The sequence below is a fragment of the Uloborus diversus genome, chromosome 2 (genome assembly GCF_026930045.1).
Source record: "Uloborus diversus isolate 005 chromosome 2, Udiv.v.3.1, whole genome shotgun sequence".
Taxonomy (NCBI): domain Eukaryota; kingdom Metazoa; phylum Arthropoda; class Arachnida; order Araneae; family Uloboridae; genus Uloborus; species Uloborus diversus.
In genome coordinates, this window is record NC_072732.1 from 12,673,443 (window position 1) to 12,692,352 (window position 18,910).

General features: G+C 37.7%; 1 protein-coding gene across 1 annotated transcript in view; it reads right to left on the minus strand.

Moving 5' to 3' along the window:
* Positions 1 to 18,910, minus strand: part of LOC129216867 (uncharacterized protein CG3556-like) — a 68,492-nt gene that overhangs the window by 40,472 nt on the left and 9,110 nt on the right. The window contains exons 4-5 of the mRNA XM_054851081.1: positions 14,718 to 14,946; positions 11,253 to 11,497 (exon numbers count right to left, since the gene is read on the minus strand). Coding sequence (XP_054707056.1) covers positions 11,253 to 11,497; positions 14,718 to 14,946 — 474 coding nt within the window. The remainder of the gene's footprint in view (positions 1 to 11,252; positions 11,498 to 14,717; positions 14,947 to 18,910) is intronic.

Below are 18,910 nucleotides of genomic sequence, written 5' to 3' on the forward strand. Positions count from 1 at the left end.
TCATTGATAAAATTTGATAACGGTCTACTACTTTACAGAAGCGTGTGGAATATTTGAGAAATTTCTTTTCGGTGTATTTAAGCCGTTAGCGATGGATAACAGTGAGTTTCGATTGAGGATTTCGAACTGAGAGCATTTTGCTCTGTTTATTGCGAGGCATTTCGCAGTATTGTTTTCGTATTTGGAAGTAAATACGTGTGTAAACGTTGAGTTTACGGTGTTGTGTGATAATTGCTTAATTGCTGATGAATAATTTAGCAGTTGTTGACGATATTTCCTGTACATAGTGTAAATAAATTTCCTGTGTTTTTATCAAGAACTGTGTCATCCTTTCAAGAAAGTGGAAGTCGCACCGAATCCGTTACAATTTGGCGCCCAACGTGGGGCTACTTCAGGACTTTCTTGCAGTAAGTGTGACTTTGGACATTTTTTCATAAAGACTTTTTAAATTTGGACTTTATTTTTATGGTGATTACTCGCGCAATGGATGAACAATTAAAACAACGGCTTGATGCAATCAACTCTGTGAAGAGTGATATGGCGGCTAATCAAGAACAATTAAAAAGTGACTTGACTGCAAGTTTTACAGCTAATCAAGAACAATTAAAAAATGATATGGCAGCTAATCAAGAACAATTAAAAAATGATATGGCAGCTAATCAAGAACAATTAAAAAATGATATGGCGGCTAATCAAAACCAATTGAAAAGTGATTTAACGGTGCTGAAAAATGACCTAGTTTCTAACCAAGAGGAAATTAAAAACGATCTTACTTCGGTAAAGACCGTGATGGAAAATAAATTTAATGAGATAGAGCATCGAGTTGATGCTATTGAAGGAAAGTTTGAGGCAGTTGAAGGCCGATTCATCGCAGTGGAAAATAAAATCGAAGAGAAATTTGAAGAAAAATTAAGTTACGTTGAAGGCCGATGCAATGCTGTAGAAAATAAACTGGAAGAAGAAGACAGAAAATTTCATCAACTTAAAGAAGACATCTTTAAAGACCTGGAAAGGAGATTGGCGACCGCGGAAAGCAGCTCTGTACAGTTTGGCGCTCCCACATCGGTTGCTCGACCGTCGATTAAACTTGCCACATTTGATGGGAAAACTTCGTGGCAGGTTTACAAAACTCAGTTCATGATAGTGGCGGAAGCGAACGGATGGGACTCTGCAACCAAGGCCTGTCATCTTGCAGCATCCCTGAGAGGTGACGCAGCGGACATTCTCCAGACCCTTCCGGACGGCCAGCGCCTGGATTTCGCCGCCCTCACAGCTACGTTGGAGCTTCGCTTCGGTGAGAAGTGCCAGAAAGATTTCAGCCGACTCCAGTTGAAGTCCCGTTTCCAGAAAACTGGGGAAACCCTGCAAGAGCTTGCGGCGGACATCGAGAGACTGTCTCATCTTGCTTTTTACGACTGCCCTGCGGATGTTCGAGACAACCTGGCACTCAACTACTACATCGACGGGGTTCGAGATCCGGAAATCCAGAAAGCTCTACGGATGGCGGATTTCAAAGACCTGAATTCTGCCGTTGTGTATGCGATGAGATACGAGGCCGCCCAAGAAGCAACCCGTGTGGATCGCCATCAGGAAGCTGATGAGTCTGATTCCAGGACGTCCCACCTCGCTGAACTTGAGAGACAACTCGGTGACTTGACAAGATATCTGAGCAGCATAACAGCCCAAAAGAAACAAGAGCAGAAGTGCTGGAAATGCGGTAGTGAAGGACACCTGCGAAGGAGTTGTCCGGCTCGCCAAGCTACGCGAGGGATGGAAATCACCACCACTAGAGCTCTGCAGATTTCCTCTTCTAGTAGTGGCAGTGATGGACTTTTCATTTACGCACATGTAAATGGGAACCCCTGCAGACTGATTGTTGACACTGGAGCCAATGTGACAATCATTAGGACAGATGTGGCTCGTGAATTTGGATTGAAACTGCTGTGGACATCGCCACGCGTAAGTCTCCAGACTGTGACAGGTGACAAGATCGAGATTGACGGTAAAGTGGACCTGGAAATAGTGTTTGGGAATGCCACCTACCATCATACGGCATTCGTCGCTAATATCACGGACCCCTTCATTCTCGGATTGGACTTTTTGAAGAAATATGACTTCACTCTCGACTTCAAGACTAATGAGCTGCACTGGATGAGAGAAGACATAGCCGTTTTCCCCGCAGAAAGTGATGTAAAATCCGCTCATCAAATAATAGCCCAAACAGATTTATCGATTCCCTCAAGGTCAGAATCATTAATACCTGGCTCCCTTGAAGAAAGCAATAGTTTTCGATTTGGACTCATTGAATACCCTAACCTAAGCAATAACCTAAGAGGAGTGCTGGTAGCATCTACGCTTGTGGACCTTTCTAAGGATGTAATTCCTGTAAGAGTCGCCAACGTGAGTGAAAGGCCAAGGAATATTCGGAAAGGTGAAGTGTTAGCAACTTGTACTCCAGTAAACTGCATCATTAGAAGAATCAATTCCCCCGAACCTGTGTCTTCTGAGTCCTTGACATCGAAGTTAATTGGGAGTGCGCCATTATCGAAAGATCAAAGAACTGCTGCGGAACGATTGGTGGACGACTTCAAGCATCTGTTTTCCTCTACATCGGAAGATGTTGGCCGTACGAATTTAACGCAGCATAGGATTTACACTGGAGAACATCCCCCTATTAAACAGCATCCAAGACGACTACCATTCGCTAAGAAGGAAGAGGTTGAAACCCTCCTGAAAGAGATGAAGGAGAATGATGTAATCGAACCTTTATCCAGTCCTTGGGCCTCTCCCTTCGTCTTGGTCCGAAAGAAAGATGGCTCCACCAGATTTTGTGTCGATTACCGACGGCTGAATGAAATCACCAAGAAAGACAGTTACCCTCTTCCACGGATAGACGACACCTTGGACACTCTTTCCGGACACAAGTGGTTTTCGACCCTGGACTTGAAGAGCGGCTACTGGCAGGTGGAGATACACCCTGATGACCGAGAGAAGACAGCGTTTACAACTGGACAAGGCTTATGGCAGTTCAAAGTGATGCCCTTCGGCCTCTGCAATGCACCAGCTACGTTCGAGCGTCTTATGGAGACAGTGTTAAGAGGACTTTCCTACGAATCCTGTCTGGTCTACTTAGACGATATCATCATCGTGGGACGCAGTTTCGAAGAACATCTGGCAAATCTTAGGAAGGTGCTGCAGAAGCTTAAGGAAGCCAATCTGAAGTTAAGCCCGTCCAAATGCAATTTGTTCCGCCGGGAAGTGAACTACCTTGGTCACATCATCTCTTCTGAAGGTGTACAAACCGATCCAGAAAAGGTATCTGCGGTCAAGAGTTGGAGTCGTCCCGAAAACATCCATCAGCTGCGAAGTTTCCTGGGGCTCTGCACGTACTACAGGAAGTTTGTGAAGGGTTTTTCCAACATTGCACGACCTTTGCATAAGCTGACGGAGAGCAAGCAAAAGTTTGAATGGTCCAAAGAAAGCGAAGATGCATTTCTACGACTGAAGGAGGCTTTAACATCAACGCCTATCCTCGCCTATCCTCAGCCTGAAAAATCCTTTATCCTGGACACTGATGCGAGCAACGAGGGCATCGGAGCTGTTTTATCCCAAGAAATTGACGGAAATGAACATGTCATCGCTTACTGGAGCAAATGCTTATCAAAGTCGGAGCGAAATTACTGCGTCACCAGAAAGGAGTTACTGGCCATAGTGAAAGCTGTAGAACACTTCCATCATTACCTCTACGGCCGAAAATTTCTGCTTCGGACAGATCATGCCTCATTAACTTGGCTTTTGAACTTCAAAAATCCGGAAGGCCAGATAGCCAGATGGATACAGCGGCTCCAGGAATATGACATGGAGATCAAGCATCGAAAAGGGTTATCTCACGGTAATGCTGACGCTTTATCAAGAAGACCCTGTCCTGAGAACTGCCACTATTGTTCCCGAATCGAAAAACAGTATGGAACGACTAGTCCTACCGCCTATCAGGTGACAGTGACTCCAATATCATCAGAACCTTATCCATGGAGAGATGACCAAGTTCGAAAAGATCAACTTGAAGACCCCGACATAAAACCAATTTTGGAGTTCATGGAAAGTGACAGTCGGCGACCTAGCTGGCAGGACGTTTCCATCTTCAGTCCTGCAATAAAAAGATACTGGGCTTTATGGAACTCGCTCCATTTACGGAACGGCGTGCTACACCGAAAATGGGAATCTGATGACGGCAAAACGTCTAGGTGGCAGTTACTACATCCCCGATCAAGGATTTCAGATGTTCTGAAAGAAATACATAGTAGTGCGACTGGAGGACATTTTGGTGTGTTGAAAACCCTCAATAAAGTTCGGGAGCGCTTCTTCTGGAGCAAGGCGAAGGATGACGTGGAGAAGTGGTGCCATTCTTGTGACGCCTGTGCTGCTCGTAAAGGACCGAAGAAAAGAAGCAGAGGGAAGCTTCATCTGTACAACGTTGGAGCTCCTTTCGAACGAATTGGGATCGACATCCTGGGTCCTCTACCAAGAACTGCTGATGGGAACAAATACATTCTTGTTTCCATCGACTATTTCACCAAATGGCCCGAAGCGTATCCCATTCCAGATCAAGAAGCTACCACCGTAGCAGAGACTCTGGTTCAACATTGGATCTCGAGATATGGAACACCTTTGCAGATTCATTCCGATCAAGGGAGGAATTTCATCTCTGCTGTGTTTAAGGGCCTATGTCAAATTTTCGGAATTGAGAAAACTAGGACAACACCACTACACCCACAATCGGACGGCATGGTGGAGAGATTTAACCGCACAATCCTGAATAATCTCTCGCTTATGGTATCCAGAAATCAACAGGATTGGGACAAGAAGCTACCTTTGTTCCTGCTGGCCTACCGCAGTGCTGTCCACGAGACTACCGGATATGCCCCATCTCAGATGCTCTTCGGGCGAGAGCTTCGGTTACCTTGTGATCTCGTCTTCGGTCGTCCTCCGGATGCGCCTGCATCGCCTGAGGAGTACATCCAGGATCTCCAGGCCCGGTTGGAAGACGTTCATAACTTCGCACGAGAGCGAATCAACATCGCGGCGGAGAAGATGAAGACCCGATACGACACAAAGTCTACTGGACATGAATTCAACGAAGGCAACAAGGTTTGGTTATGGAATCCCATCCGACGGAAAGGTCTGTCACCCAAATTGCAGTCGCATTGGGATGGACCCTACAAAGTCCTTAACCGACTAAATGACGTCGTAGTGAGGATCCAAAAATCACCTAATGCAAAACCTAGGGTAGTACATTATGATCGGTTAGCCCCATACTATGGCCATAGTTCATGAGTATTACGTAAACAACCATGGTTGATAACATAATAGTTGTAGATAATTTTTGCTTTTAATGTTTAGTAATATTTCTTGTTATTATTGTGTTTTCTGTATCTGTTAGTTATTAATTAATGTGTATATTTGTAAACTTGTGAAAGAAGTTTGGCACCCTTTCTGGGGATTGTACTGCCCGGGACGTGCAGTCCTTAGGAAGGGGGCAATGTTACAAATCCTGTAAATAGTAATTATCGTAGGAACGTAACCTGTAAATAGTTTCTCGTAATGAATATACAACCCCTTTTTCATATGGCTAAAGTATACGACCCCTATTTCCTTTTTGTTCATTGATAAAATTTGATAACGGTCTACTACTTTACAGAAGCGTTTGGAATATTTGAGAAATTTCTTTTCGGTGTATTTAAGCCGTTAGCGATGGATAACAGTGAGTTTCGATTGAGGATTTCGAACTGAGAGCATTTTGCTCTGTTTATTGCGAGGCATTTCGCAGTATTGTTTTCGTATTTGGAAGTAAATACGTGTGTAAACGTTGAGTTTACGGTGTTGTGTGATAATTGCTTAATTGCTGATGAATAATTTAGCAGTTGTTGACGATATTTCCTGTACATAGTGAAAATAAATTTCCTGTGTTTTTATCAAGAACTGTGTCATCCTTTCAAGAAAGTGGAAGTCGCACCGAATCCGTTACAATGTCAAAGAATTGCTCAAAGTACGAAGTTGATCCCTTCCGCCGTTTTGTTTTTACAACTTTTAACTGTAGTACCAAATCCAAAACGCTTGTTGGTAAAAAACGACCGTTTTTCAGCTGTCCAAATCTCACTACCATACGGCACGAACTTGAGGGTCACAGATCTGGACGAAATTTTGGATTCAGGTTAATTCCCACTAGGTATGAACCCCCCCAGGTGAAGTGGTTTGACTGCATAGGCACTAGTTCGTAGTAATGGGGGTGCAAAGTTTCTATTTTGACTCCAGAAAAGCAATGGTTTTCTTTTAAAATAAACCTTTTCTCACTCTTTTCTTGATATTGCATTGCAGTATCGCATAACTGAATGCATTCACAGTATAGAATAAATTTCACTGCCCCTACGTTGACACACGGATGCACTCGCGGGGTACGTACGGTGCACCCGCTAACAAGAGATGCGACAGATGTTAGGAGAGCAAATATTGTGCCAAGTTTAAAATTCCAAAGAAAACGCTATCGCAGTTTCAAAGCCAAACAAGCAAATTTAGACCCACTTTGGTGCCGAACTAGAGCCTATGCACTCAAACTATTTTACATGGACTCATATCTAGCACGAATTGACCTAAATCCAGAACTTTATCCAGATTCGTGACTCTCAAGTTTTTGCCTTCTGAACCACACTAACCCTTTCAGGGGCAGTGGTCGCGCTGTGAAACCACTAATTCATAAATTTTTTTCTGTTTTTTCCGAATTTTTTGAATCAAAATCGCTTGAGTCCACTTCTTTTAAGTTCAATGAACAACATTAGATGGAAGAATAACAAAAAAATATTTTTTTTCGTAGGCTCAATTTCTTGTTCAAATCATCAAATTTTCAATTTTTCGTTTACCCCAAAAATTGGAATTTTTTTCAGATTTTAAAATTTTTAATTAGCGCTGAAAGTGTGAATCATTTTTCTTCATTTTACCTGAGGTAGTCAATCATATTGTTCGAAAAGATTCAAATTCATTTTTACATGCATAAACATGTTTTTGTCCTTCCCCAGGTGGGGGGTGCGAACAAATAGGGACACCACCCCCAGCGAAAAAAAATCTGAATTTTTTTTTTTTAACTGAAAAATCTATGTCTAGATGATCAAATAAACCCACATGTGGTGTTTTTTCTTAAGATTTCTCAAAAATTAATGACGCACCCCTGAAAGAGCTAATTGGCAGGAATCCAGAGAATTGCAATGAGTCTTATTGAAATTGGAAACTTTGAGACAATATCTACCCTTCCAAGACATTCGGCGTCTCTTTTCACTACAACAAAGGAGGGAGAGGAGAGATTTATTCTGTGCTGTGAATGCATTTAATTGGCTCATACTGCAATGCAAATTCCAGAAAAGAGTTTAAAAAAGTAATTTCAAAGGAAAAACCATTGTTTTTTCTAGACTTAAATAACAAATGTGGACCCCCGTTGCAGCCAAACTAGGGCCTATGCAGTCAAACCGCTTCACATGGGTTCATATCTAGTGGGAATTAACCTAAATTCAGAATTTCTTTCAGATCTGTGACCCTCAAGTTCGTGCCATTTGGTAGTCAGCTAATAATGGTCAAAATGTTTTACAAATTGATATTTGGAGCAATCAACACCATTATTTTGGTGGCTATTATAGAAAAAAAAATCTGTTACCGTAGAGCAACATTTAATGCTTGTCTGGACATGGAATGACGCTACTGTATTAAACTGATCAACTGATAATTTTGAATGAACTTAATGATAGTAGATTATTAAAACACTGGATACTGTTTACAGTTGTCCTTATGAGTTAAAATTCAACCTTTTTACGCATGATTAAAAGTTTGCCAAAAGTATTTCCTGATACTATTGTGGAACGTGTCCCCGTTTAACCTGCAGGATCTCTGTTTTCTTTACCGTTAGTCCTAGATGCATACTTTTAATTGCAAAAATGACCAAAAAAAAAATCTGTTACCGTAGAGCAACATTTAATGCTTGTCTGGACATGGAATGACGCTACTGTATTAAACTGATCAACTGATGATTTTGAATGAACTTAATGATGGTAGATTATTAAAACACTGGATACTGTTTACAGTTGTCCTTATGAGTTAAAATTCAACCTTTTTACGCATGATTAAAAGTTTGCCAAAAGTATTTCCTGATACTATTGTGGAACGTGTCCCCGTTTAACCTGCAGGATCTCTGTTTTCTTTACCGTTAGTCCTAGATGCATACTTTTAATTGCAAAAATGACCAAAAAAAAAAAATCTGTTACCGTAGAGCAACATTTAATGCTTGTCTGGACATGGAATGACGCTACTGTATTAAACTGATCAACTGATGATTTTGAATGAACTTAATGATGGTAGATTATTAAAACACTGGATACTGTTTACAGTTGTCCTTATGAGTTAAAATTCAACCTTTTTACGCATGATTAAAAGTTTGCCAAAAGTATTTCCTGATACTATTGTGCAACGTGTCCCCGTTTAACCTGCAGGATCTCTATTTTCTTTACCGTTAGTCCTAGATGCATACTTCCAATTGCAAAAATGACCAAAAAAAAAAAAAAAACGTAGAGTTAATATCTTAAAAGTTAATAGCAAAAAAACAACTGTAAAAAAATACGAAACTTAACTTTTTTATGGCCCCGTGAGAGTAAGATTAATTTAAATCACAAACATAAAAAACAATTAGAATGCGAAAAAGTTGACATTGGTACGACTGATATTCATCGATACATGAAACGCTGTGTCTTGCGACTTATATCCCTTTACACTCCTGATTTTTAAGGGAATTACAGCGGCTTAATACATTTTTTCTATTCAAACTGTAGAAGCTTTAGAAAAGCGTTTTTACGTATCAAAGAGTAACATTTTCTTTAAAATTTTAACAGCAATGAAAGGGATATATATATATATATATATGTATATATATATATATATATATATATATATATATATATATATATATATACTAGCAGTACCCGCACAGCGATGCCCGTGCTAAAAAATTAATGGAAGTCCGTTGAAGAAAAAAAAATTGACGCCCCCTCCCCTCTGATGTGAAATGATCGTTTTTCTTTGTATAAAATGCGTACACACCTTTTCCAAAAAAAAAACTATTTAAGTTTCTTTGGAATTTAAAACTTTTCGTCAAATTATTAAATTAGATTTACAGTTGCTGTAAAACTCGATTCAGCGAGTGAAGCGGTTTTTACTGCAATTTTAACTATTTCGCCAAATAAACAAAAAAAGACATCACATAATATCTTTCAAATGTAAAAATAATTCCGCAGCTCTATTGTTTATCGCCAAACTTGCCCAGCAACCACGCTATCATAATCCATCTGTCTAATGAAAAAAAAAAAAAAAAAACATCCCGTGGAACATTCAAAAGTCATCGTCAGAAAAAAGAAGAAAATGTCATGCATTTCACTCGGATAAAAACAAATCAAAAGTTTCTTTTCTTTCAAAACAAATCGCCAAAACAATGAATTTCATTATTGGTTGCCTTAAAACAATAATCCTAGACTGAACTGCTCAGCGCCTAACGTGCTTAGCGACCACGCTACCGGAACCCAGCCTTTTTGCGAGTGAAGCGGATGTTTTTTCTTTTTCAAAAATAATAAATGTTTCGCCAAACAAACAAAAACGTATAAAATCACATTAACAGTAGCTTTCAAATCTTTACATATTAAGAACTGCGTTGCCCGGCTTTGCCCGGTCTACCTTGAGAACAAAAATTGTGTCAAGTGACATTTATTAAACAATTAATTAAAAGAATAACTTAATAACTTAAAGAATAACTTAAATAATAGAAAAAAAAACACCATGCAAAATTACCCTTCCAAACAATGACGACAGATATAAAAATACTTTTAAGAAATTAAAATGCGAAAGATGGATTTTAAAAGCGTAACCATGGAAACATGAAATAAAATAAGTTTAAGAAATCAGATGCAAAGGATTCAAAAAGCGTAAAAATGGAAACGCGAAAATAAAATGGTTGACAACCTGAATCAAAACGACATATTTCGAAATTGATTTAAAAACGCTTGTAACTATTTTTCCTTTGAAGATAGAAGCTAATTTTTTCGACCAAAAGTCGAGAGAGATCCGGAGTAAAAAATCTCGCTTTTTCCAATGCTGTCAAAAATAAAACTGTGGGACAATTCCTTCACTTTTTATTGATAGATTTAATGAAGAAAGTATTGCCTAAATTTCAGCGAAGCCTAAAAAAGTTCGAACTAAAAACGCAAATTACTCCCGCCGTAATTAAGTTAGAGCATTGAAATAAATTGTTGAGAAAGCAGAAAATTCTACCATTTTTAACGATATATAATATTAATATGTGCAAGTAATTTTTCACCTCTTTAATAGCCAATAATAGGCAATTTACGTGAAATTTGGTCCTAAATTTGAATAAAAAAAGAACTATTTATCGGATTTTTTCGAATTATAGCCTATGTTACTCAGTAAGAAATCACTTTTCATATAGTGAAGGAATTTTTCAAATAGGTGCAGTGGTTCCGGAGATTACCTCGAACATATAAACACACAAAAATCCACCCTCTCTCTGTATAATATCAGTAAAGATATATAAATACCTTTTTTTTCTTGATTTCATAATAATTACCGTAATCTGAATTTTTCTATTAGGATGATAATTTTTCTATTAGAATTTTGAAGTTGAATATCTGCTTTAACTTAGATCAAAAATTTTCCAGATTTTGTTTTTTATTATTGTTTTTTTATGCTTGTGAATTTTCTAACTAACTTTTTGGATCTGGGAGCCATATAAACAGTTAGATTTCGTATTTTTTAAGTTTTTTTTTTTTGACCCAAAACTTTTAATATCGTAACTCTGTATCTTAATTTGAATCTTTTTTAAATCGGAAGTATGCATCTAGGACTAACGGTTGCAAAAATAGAGGTCTTACATGTCAAGCAGGGGCACGCAGTATATAGTGCTCATATTTTTTGAAATAACTAGTTTCACGATTGGCCAAAAGTTTCAATAAAATCTAGCAACTGATGTTATCAAAAGTCTAAACGGGTTGCAAAAATAGAGGTTTTACATGTCAAGCAGGAACACGCAATATATAGTGCCCATATTTTTTCAAATAACTAGTTTCACGATTGGCCAAAAGTTTCAATAAAATCTAGCACCTGATATTATCAAAAGTCTAAACGGGAGTTGTTTTTATAAATACAGTGAATACCTATCCAGAATGGTCTATGCTGAGAGTTATAAGCCATAGAAATTCTTTCCACATCTTTGGTAGTCATAGTGTCTCCGGCATTACAAAGAGCAATGATTTCAATTGGATTGGCGTGTTTTTTCTCTTCCACTCTCTTTCGCAGGTCAGATACCAGGTCATGTCCATGGAAATCTTTGGGGTCGATGCAAGTAACCAGCAAGGCGTTGATGTACAATGCTAGATCTTCGGAAGACAAGGTTTTGTTCCTGAAAAGTTGGTAAGTATTTTTTTTTATTATGTTATATTAGGGATATGCTAAATCAAATATGTTAATATTTCTGAATTATAAATTATATATATATATATATATATATATATATATATTGAGATTTTATATACAATGGGAGGAAAATTAAAATGCACCTCTTGCAAAAATTCATGATTTTACGAATTTGTCGAGAAATAAAGAGCTAGTTGCTCTGTAAGTTTTGTTACATAAAAGGTATGCTTCAGCTGCAAATTGGATAGCGATTTGTATAGTGATTAGCGCTTATGAAAACCGATGGGGAACAGCTCAGAACTCACCCCTCTGAACTGAGGGATTTCTTAAAAGTAAGAACAAAGTAATAATTTCCTAATTGCAGTCGAGAGCAACGACACTCGCGGAAAAACAGAAAAAAAAACAAGTGTGTGAAGAGAGTTAAAAAACAAAATAAAGAAAGGTGCAACATTTGATGCAAATTTTTCATACGAATGAGCTCTCAATCTGGGACTTGATGAATAAGAAATATGAATAAACACAGAAATATATATATATATATATATATATATATATATATATATATATATATATATATATATATATATATATATATATATATATATATACTGGTGTGCAAAAAATTAAGGACGAGACGGTTTTTTCAATATAACTTTGTACAAAAGCTTTTCAAATCAACACATTTAATACGGTAAGATATCCACTACGTAAGGACATGTGCAATGTAAGCAACACTTACTAAAAGAGAAATCAAAGGGATAAAATGAAGCTTTATTGAAAAAGTAGCATGGAGCGCAATGCGACTGAAGGCCGAAACATCCCTGTGATGGGTGTCCAGCAAGAAACATCCGGTCTTTAATAGGGGATATGATCTCCCCCTACTGCTAGGCAGATTTCACAGCGTCTGCCCATGCTGAGAATGAGGGTGTCAATGAGTTGTTGAGGCATTGCTGCCCATTCGTCTTGCAGCGCCAATCGAAGCTCCCGAATCGTTACTGGTGGTAAGGTACGAGCTGCCAAGCGTCTGCCTAGAAAATTCCATACATGCTCGATGGGACTGAGATCCGGAGATCGTGTCGGCCAATCCATACGTTCAATATCCTCACTCTCTAAGAGCTGTTCGGCAGCTACTGTGCGATGACATGGTGCATTGTCGTCCATGAAAAGGAACTGCGGACCCATAGCGCCTCTAAAAAGACGCACATATGGAAGAAGAATATCGTAACAATAACGGGTCCCGTTGACTGAACCTGCGTCGAGGATGTGAAGGTCTGTACGACTACCAAGCATGATGCCTCCCCAAACGAGAACACCGCGACCTCCATACCTGTCCCTTTTAATGATGTTCGAGGGATGATTACGGCTTCCCCGCTCTCTCCAGATGAGTATGCGATGAGAATCGCTACTCAGACTGAATCTGCTCTCATCTGTAAAGAGTACTCGTCCCCATTCATTGTCTCTCCAATTCCGGTGTTCCCAGTACCACAGAGAACGCCTTCTCCGATGGGCAGGCGTTAGAGGTACACACCGTATAAGGTGTCGTGCAAACAGACCACCACCGTGCAGTTTTCTGGCCACGGTAAAACGCGATATTGGTCATCCAGTCGCCTGGTGTCGTGTGTCTAGCGATTTGTCTCGCTGTCTGTCGCCTGTTTCTTCTGGCCTGTAAGACAATATACCGGTCATCTGCGGGTGTGGTTCCTCGTGGACGACCAGTACTGAACCCCCGGATAGCTGTTCCTGTAGTTTGAAATTGTCTCCAAAGTCGTGAAACGATGCTGAGAGCAATTCCAAACTCTGCAGCTACACTTTCACACTGCGGCCTTCCTCCAACTTCCCAATGATTCGACCTTTGGTAAAAGCATCCAGATATCTTCTAACAGATTGATTATTCGCCATTTCTCGCTGAGGCAGCAACTCGGTGTGATTTAAACCGCTATACGGCGTGCAATCTCTTTGCCACAAATACTGATCTTACACCGACAACATGCTTTATACTACTCAGACACTCCCCCATTACGTCTGCCTGCCTATCTGCGCATGTGCTACCGTACATCACCTTACTTAATCTCCTGATTGGTCTTTCTGTCCGCTCTGCCTCTTCGTTCAGCTGATATGCTAATTTTTCGACTTCGTCCTTAATTTTTGCACACCAGTGTATATATATATATATATATATATATATATATATATATATATACTTTAAACTTCAGAAAAAATTACCCCCCCCCCAAGGATTTTTTCCCGCTATGCCACTGAGACAAATACATTCGAAATTACTCTTAAAATTAACTTTCACAAAAGGGAAAGTGAGAGATCAAGGAAATGAAAAAAATTGAAATATGGTGCACATAAGAATTCGAAAATGTGATTCAGCTCACCATCTAGTAATGAAATGATCATTTTTCAACCTTTTTGCAACTTCTATTTAATGATATTCTATTTGTTCGTGCTTTTGGAGCAAAATTTTTATGTCAGTAGGTTGATTTTGCTTCTGTATCATGGAAAAAGAAATGTACATTTAAAATAAAAGTACATATTTACTACTAGTGGCATCCTCAGGGCTTAGCCCGTAATAGGAAAGTTAAAAGGTCTTTCGGTTCGCCTGTATATTTACAAATGTATGGTGAATTTTCTTGCCAATTGGCTTGTGCCCATGTTACGGGTTCAACGTTATGATAATTTCGTAAATTACTCGTCCATCTTATCATATTTTTGTTCTTAAAATTGGAAAAGAAAAAGAACCACATCGAATTTTCGAAAATTCGCTTTGAGGTGCACACCCCTATGCTACAAACTAATTTTGTGCCAAATTTCATGAAAATCGGCCGAACGGTCTAGGCGCTATGCGCGTCACAGAGATCCAGACATCCAGACATCCTACAGACATCCTACAGACAGAGAGACTTTCAGCTTTAATATTAGTAAAGAGGTTAAATTGAAAACTCTTTAATTAAAAATATTGATTATTTTCAGCTTATACCGAAAATACCGGTATTTTACCTCAGAAAATACCGCTATTTCGGAATTGGAAAAATCTTCGAAATACCGGTATTCGGTATATCGGCATACCGGTATTGCAATCACCACTTCCAATGGATCACAAGTTACATAAGCAGGGGACATTTATTTACTTCACAACTTACAAAACCTAAACTTAAAAGGGGGCCTTTGATTTACTATGATATACGAGTATTTTTCCTTACTGAGAGAACTTGGAGAGCAACTGAATAATGAGCTCGTAGGCCATCTCCTGGCCGGTGGTATTTCCTGGAGCGAAGAAAGACGGATCTGATAAGTAAAGTGCCACAGCCGTTCTGTGTAATTCGTGTCCCCACTTGTTGCTCGTGGTTCCATTTTTCCTTCTTCTTTGAAACCAGTTTGACAAGCTGGGTTTCAAATGCTTGAAAAACTGGTTCTCAAGTATGTTATCGTCTAATAAAAGGAGAAGTACAAGTGTATTTATCTATGCATAATAAAAATAATTATTAAATAAAAACAAAAAACCCGACTGCGTGAAAACCAAAAAAACTAAAAAGAAAAATGTGTAAGCCCAGTAGTTTGGAATGCTATTAAGTACTACTGAATAACTGCACCATTGAAATAGTTTTATGTTCGTACACAGATAAGATATATCATAAATTTAAAAACAGAGCAGAATGATCAACAGTCGTGGCCCATTCCTTTCTGAATCAAGGAACCCCGTAAAATGTGAATGGGCCCCGACTGTTGATCCTTCTATTATGTTTTTGAATTTATGATATATCTTATCTGTGTACGAATATAAAACTATTTCAAGGTGCAGTTATTCAGTAATACTTAATAGCATTCTAAACTACTGGGCTTATACATTTTTCAGTATTAGTTTTTTTTGGTTTTCACGCAGTCGGGTTTTTTGTTTTTATTTAATAGTTATTTTTATTTTGCACTTTTTAGTTAATTTTTTATTACAGTACAGATTACATATGAAGAACACATGAAAGAATTTACATCAGAAAGAGGGGAAAATACATCCGGAGCAAAGGTGTCTTGACCCACCGCCTCAAGTGGGAGAAGCAATCGCTCAGACCACTCGGGCACTGAGACCCTAATTAGTAGAGCTTAGACTTAGTGAACAAAAAATTCCGGCAGTGAAAACTACCTGCATTTGTCGCACGCAGGTAGCGTGCGACACCCTGAGTGAGCCGATCCCAAACTGACAAAATGACAACTGGTTTTTTAAATAGTACTTTTGATTACTGTCATGTGTTTAGTGACACTCCCAAGGTTAAGACAAATCGATTGACGTAAGAATTACCAAAATTGGCCAAGGCTTTTAGCCTGTAGAACGCCACATAGGAACAGACATACATACATAGACTGAAAAACACATTACCCTCCTTTGCGTCGCACAAGCGCAGTCGAGTAAAAAGAAAATAAATTTAAAAATAAATAAATAAATAAATGCAATAGAGCCAATATACTACAGTAGCTGAATATCGCTTGTAAACAAAAACTAAAAAGTTAAAAAATGATTAATAGCATCAACAAAGATTGAATTTAAGATTGTGTAAAACATGTAAGCACACCCTAATCAGAGATTGAAAAGGCATGTGACATCAGCAATACATGACACAATTTTCACATAAATTCCTTAATGTGGGGAAATTCATTGCACATAATAAGATTATGTATTCAACCAAAGAACAGATTGTTCTGCGTGAGTTGGGATTCGTTCTGATCATTTAGTTTAGTTAAAAAGGTAGTTAGAAGCGATTAGCTACTAATTCTCTTCAGTGGCGCAACCAGAAAATTTTTCTGGGAAGGTTTTTCAAAATCGATAATTGTTTTCTTTCCCTTTCATTTACAATTCGTAATTATTCAATATCAAAGAGTTTCTAAAGATTAATAATTATTCATTCAAAGTATTTGTTTAACAACAATTAATAATTCGTATGGATATCACTATGAAACGAAGAAAGTGGGAAAAGGCACAGAATATTTATCATTAGTTTTACTTTAATCTTATATTCATTTTTTGTGTTTTTCCCCCCGAGAACATTTAAAACCTCCTCCTTAAATACATTCATGTCTTTATGAGTGTCAAATGCTAGCTAATAACGGTTTCGATCTTTCAATGAGAATTGGTAAAGAACCTCAGAAAATCTGGTGCGGTAGGCTCTCTCTCTGTGTAGGCTTCCTCTCTCTAGATTTCCCTAAAAAGGATTTGTACAGTGATGGAAGTGCTGAGGGAACATGATACCCTGTAGAGCTTTATTGACACCATTTTAGCTGTCTTATACCAGTGGGGACGTGGGGTGATTATCATGAAATATGACTTTTATATTTAAGAATTGAAAAGTAATTTCTGACAGCTTCCCGATCATTAAAAGCGGTAAAATATATTTTGTTGAAACCTATTCTGCTTGGAAAAGCTCAAGTACTCTGCTTTTCCCCCCTTGATTTTAACGAAGGAAATGAATGTGCTTGTGTTCTGGGAGGGGTTTTAACCCTAAAACCCCTCCCGTGACTGCGCCACAGATTCTCTTCCAGGCGTCTTTAGTTCAATGTTTTAAAGCTTTCTTCAATTTGAATCATTAGTCTGCGCTTTTTAAAAATCATCAATAGAAAACGAACACATTGTTCCAGAGTTTTCCATTTGGAACCGTTCAAAAGCGCAAATGTTTATGCTCCGGATGAAATCTGTCTGACGGTTTGAGCACACGTCCTTCTTTGGCTCTAGTTAGTTCTACAATGATTTTAAAGGGGTCCGGGACACATTTTGAAATTTTTTTCAAAAAATTTTCATCAAAAAAGATTTTAAGGGGGTCCGGGACACATTTTGAAATTTTTTCAAAAAATTTTTTCAAAAAATTTTTATCAAAAAAGTTTTAACCCTAAAACCCCTCCCGTGACTGCGCCACTGATTCTCTTCCAGGCGTCTTTAGTTCAATGTTTTAAAGCTTTCTTCAATTTGAATCATTAGTCTGCGCTTTTTAAAAATCATCAATAGAAAACGAACACATTGTTCCAGAGTTTTCCATTTGGAACCGTTCAAAAGCGCAAATGTTTATGCTCCGGATGAAATCTGTCTGACGGTTTAAGCACATGTCCTTCTTTGGCTCTAGTTAGTTCTACAATGATTTTAAAGGGGTCCGGGACACATTTTGAAATTTTTTTCATTACATACCTTAGAGTTTTGAAATTTTTTGCACTGATTCACCATTTATTTAATAAGAAAAATCATAACATAAATATGAAAAAAAAAATATTTAAATTTAATTAGTTTTTTAAAAACAAATGGGGTTGCTTTAAATTGCTATAACTCAAAATATTCTTGATCAATTTTCAATTTTTTTTAATAAATTACGCACAAATATCTAAGCTTTAATTTTTATTCGGCGATTTTAAAAATATTGTTTCAATAAAAAATATTGGAAGAAAAATTTCGAAAAATTCGAAAATACTTTTTTTTTTTAAATCATAATTTTTGCAGTAAACGTTTTTTTTTTCAAATTCGCCGAATAAAAATTAAAGTAAACTATTTGAAAAAGATATGCTCCAAGTTTCATTACCTTATCTTAATCGGTTCTTGACTTATAAGACTTTGAATGAGAGAAATCGGGGAAAAATTGCATCATGGAGAAAAACGCGTTTAAAGTTTTAAAGTTAAGTACACATTAGTTAGGTGCATGCAACAAAAATAATTATTTCTTTCGTTCTATTTAAGATAGAAACAAGATTCAAACGTCTTTTTAAGCAGGAAAAAAGGAGTAATTTTTCACATGATAAAAAAAAATTGCGAAATGTGACGATTTTTGTGTCCCGAACCTCCTTAAATAGGCAAAATCACATTAGGCCAAAGTAACCCAAAAGCAAATAACAGAGGGTAACATTGGCACAAATAAAAAACAATAATAAAGGGTAAGAATACTTGGAAGTGAACTGATCACTATTAAAAATTAAATTCAGAGATCTCGAGATGTGTAAAACAAGTTTCCACAACTTGAAACACCTAGAAGGAGACTTTGTCCTGATAAAATTCGCCATTAAACAGAAATACTCTTATATTGGATAACGGTGGAAACTTGGACATTAGTTTTTTTGCGCCAAAGTGAAACCATTTTGACTGTTTTTATTTGCCCATACGTACCAGACGTTGTAAACGCCACGAATAAAAATATCAAACTATTGATAACAGTTCTTATGAAAATAAATAATACAAAGCTAAATCAAACTTTTTCGTGGTTTAAAGTTAAATGTTTTAGATATACGATGAAACTTAAATCTTTTTTTCATTATAATTTAATTTTGATTCTAAACGTTGAACATATTATTTTCAACGTTACACTCAAACACGTTTCACTAATCTGCTGCCTCACTGTGCTCCGTATGCTCTTTCACTGCACCCCACGTATGA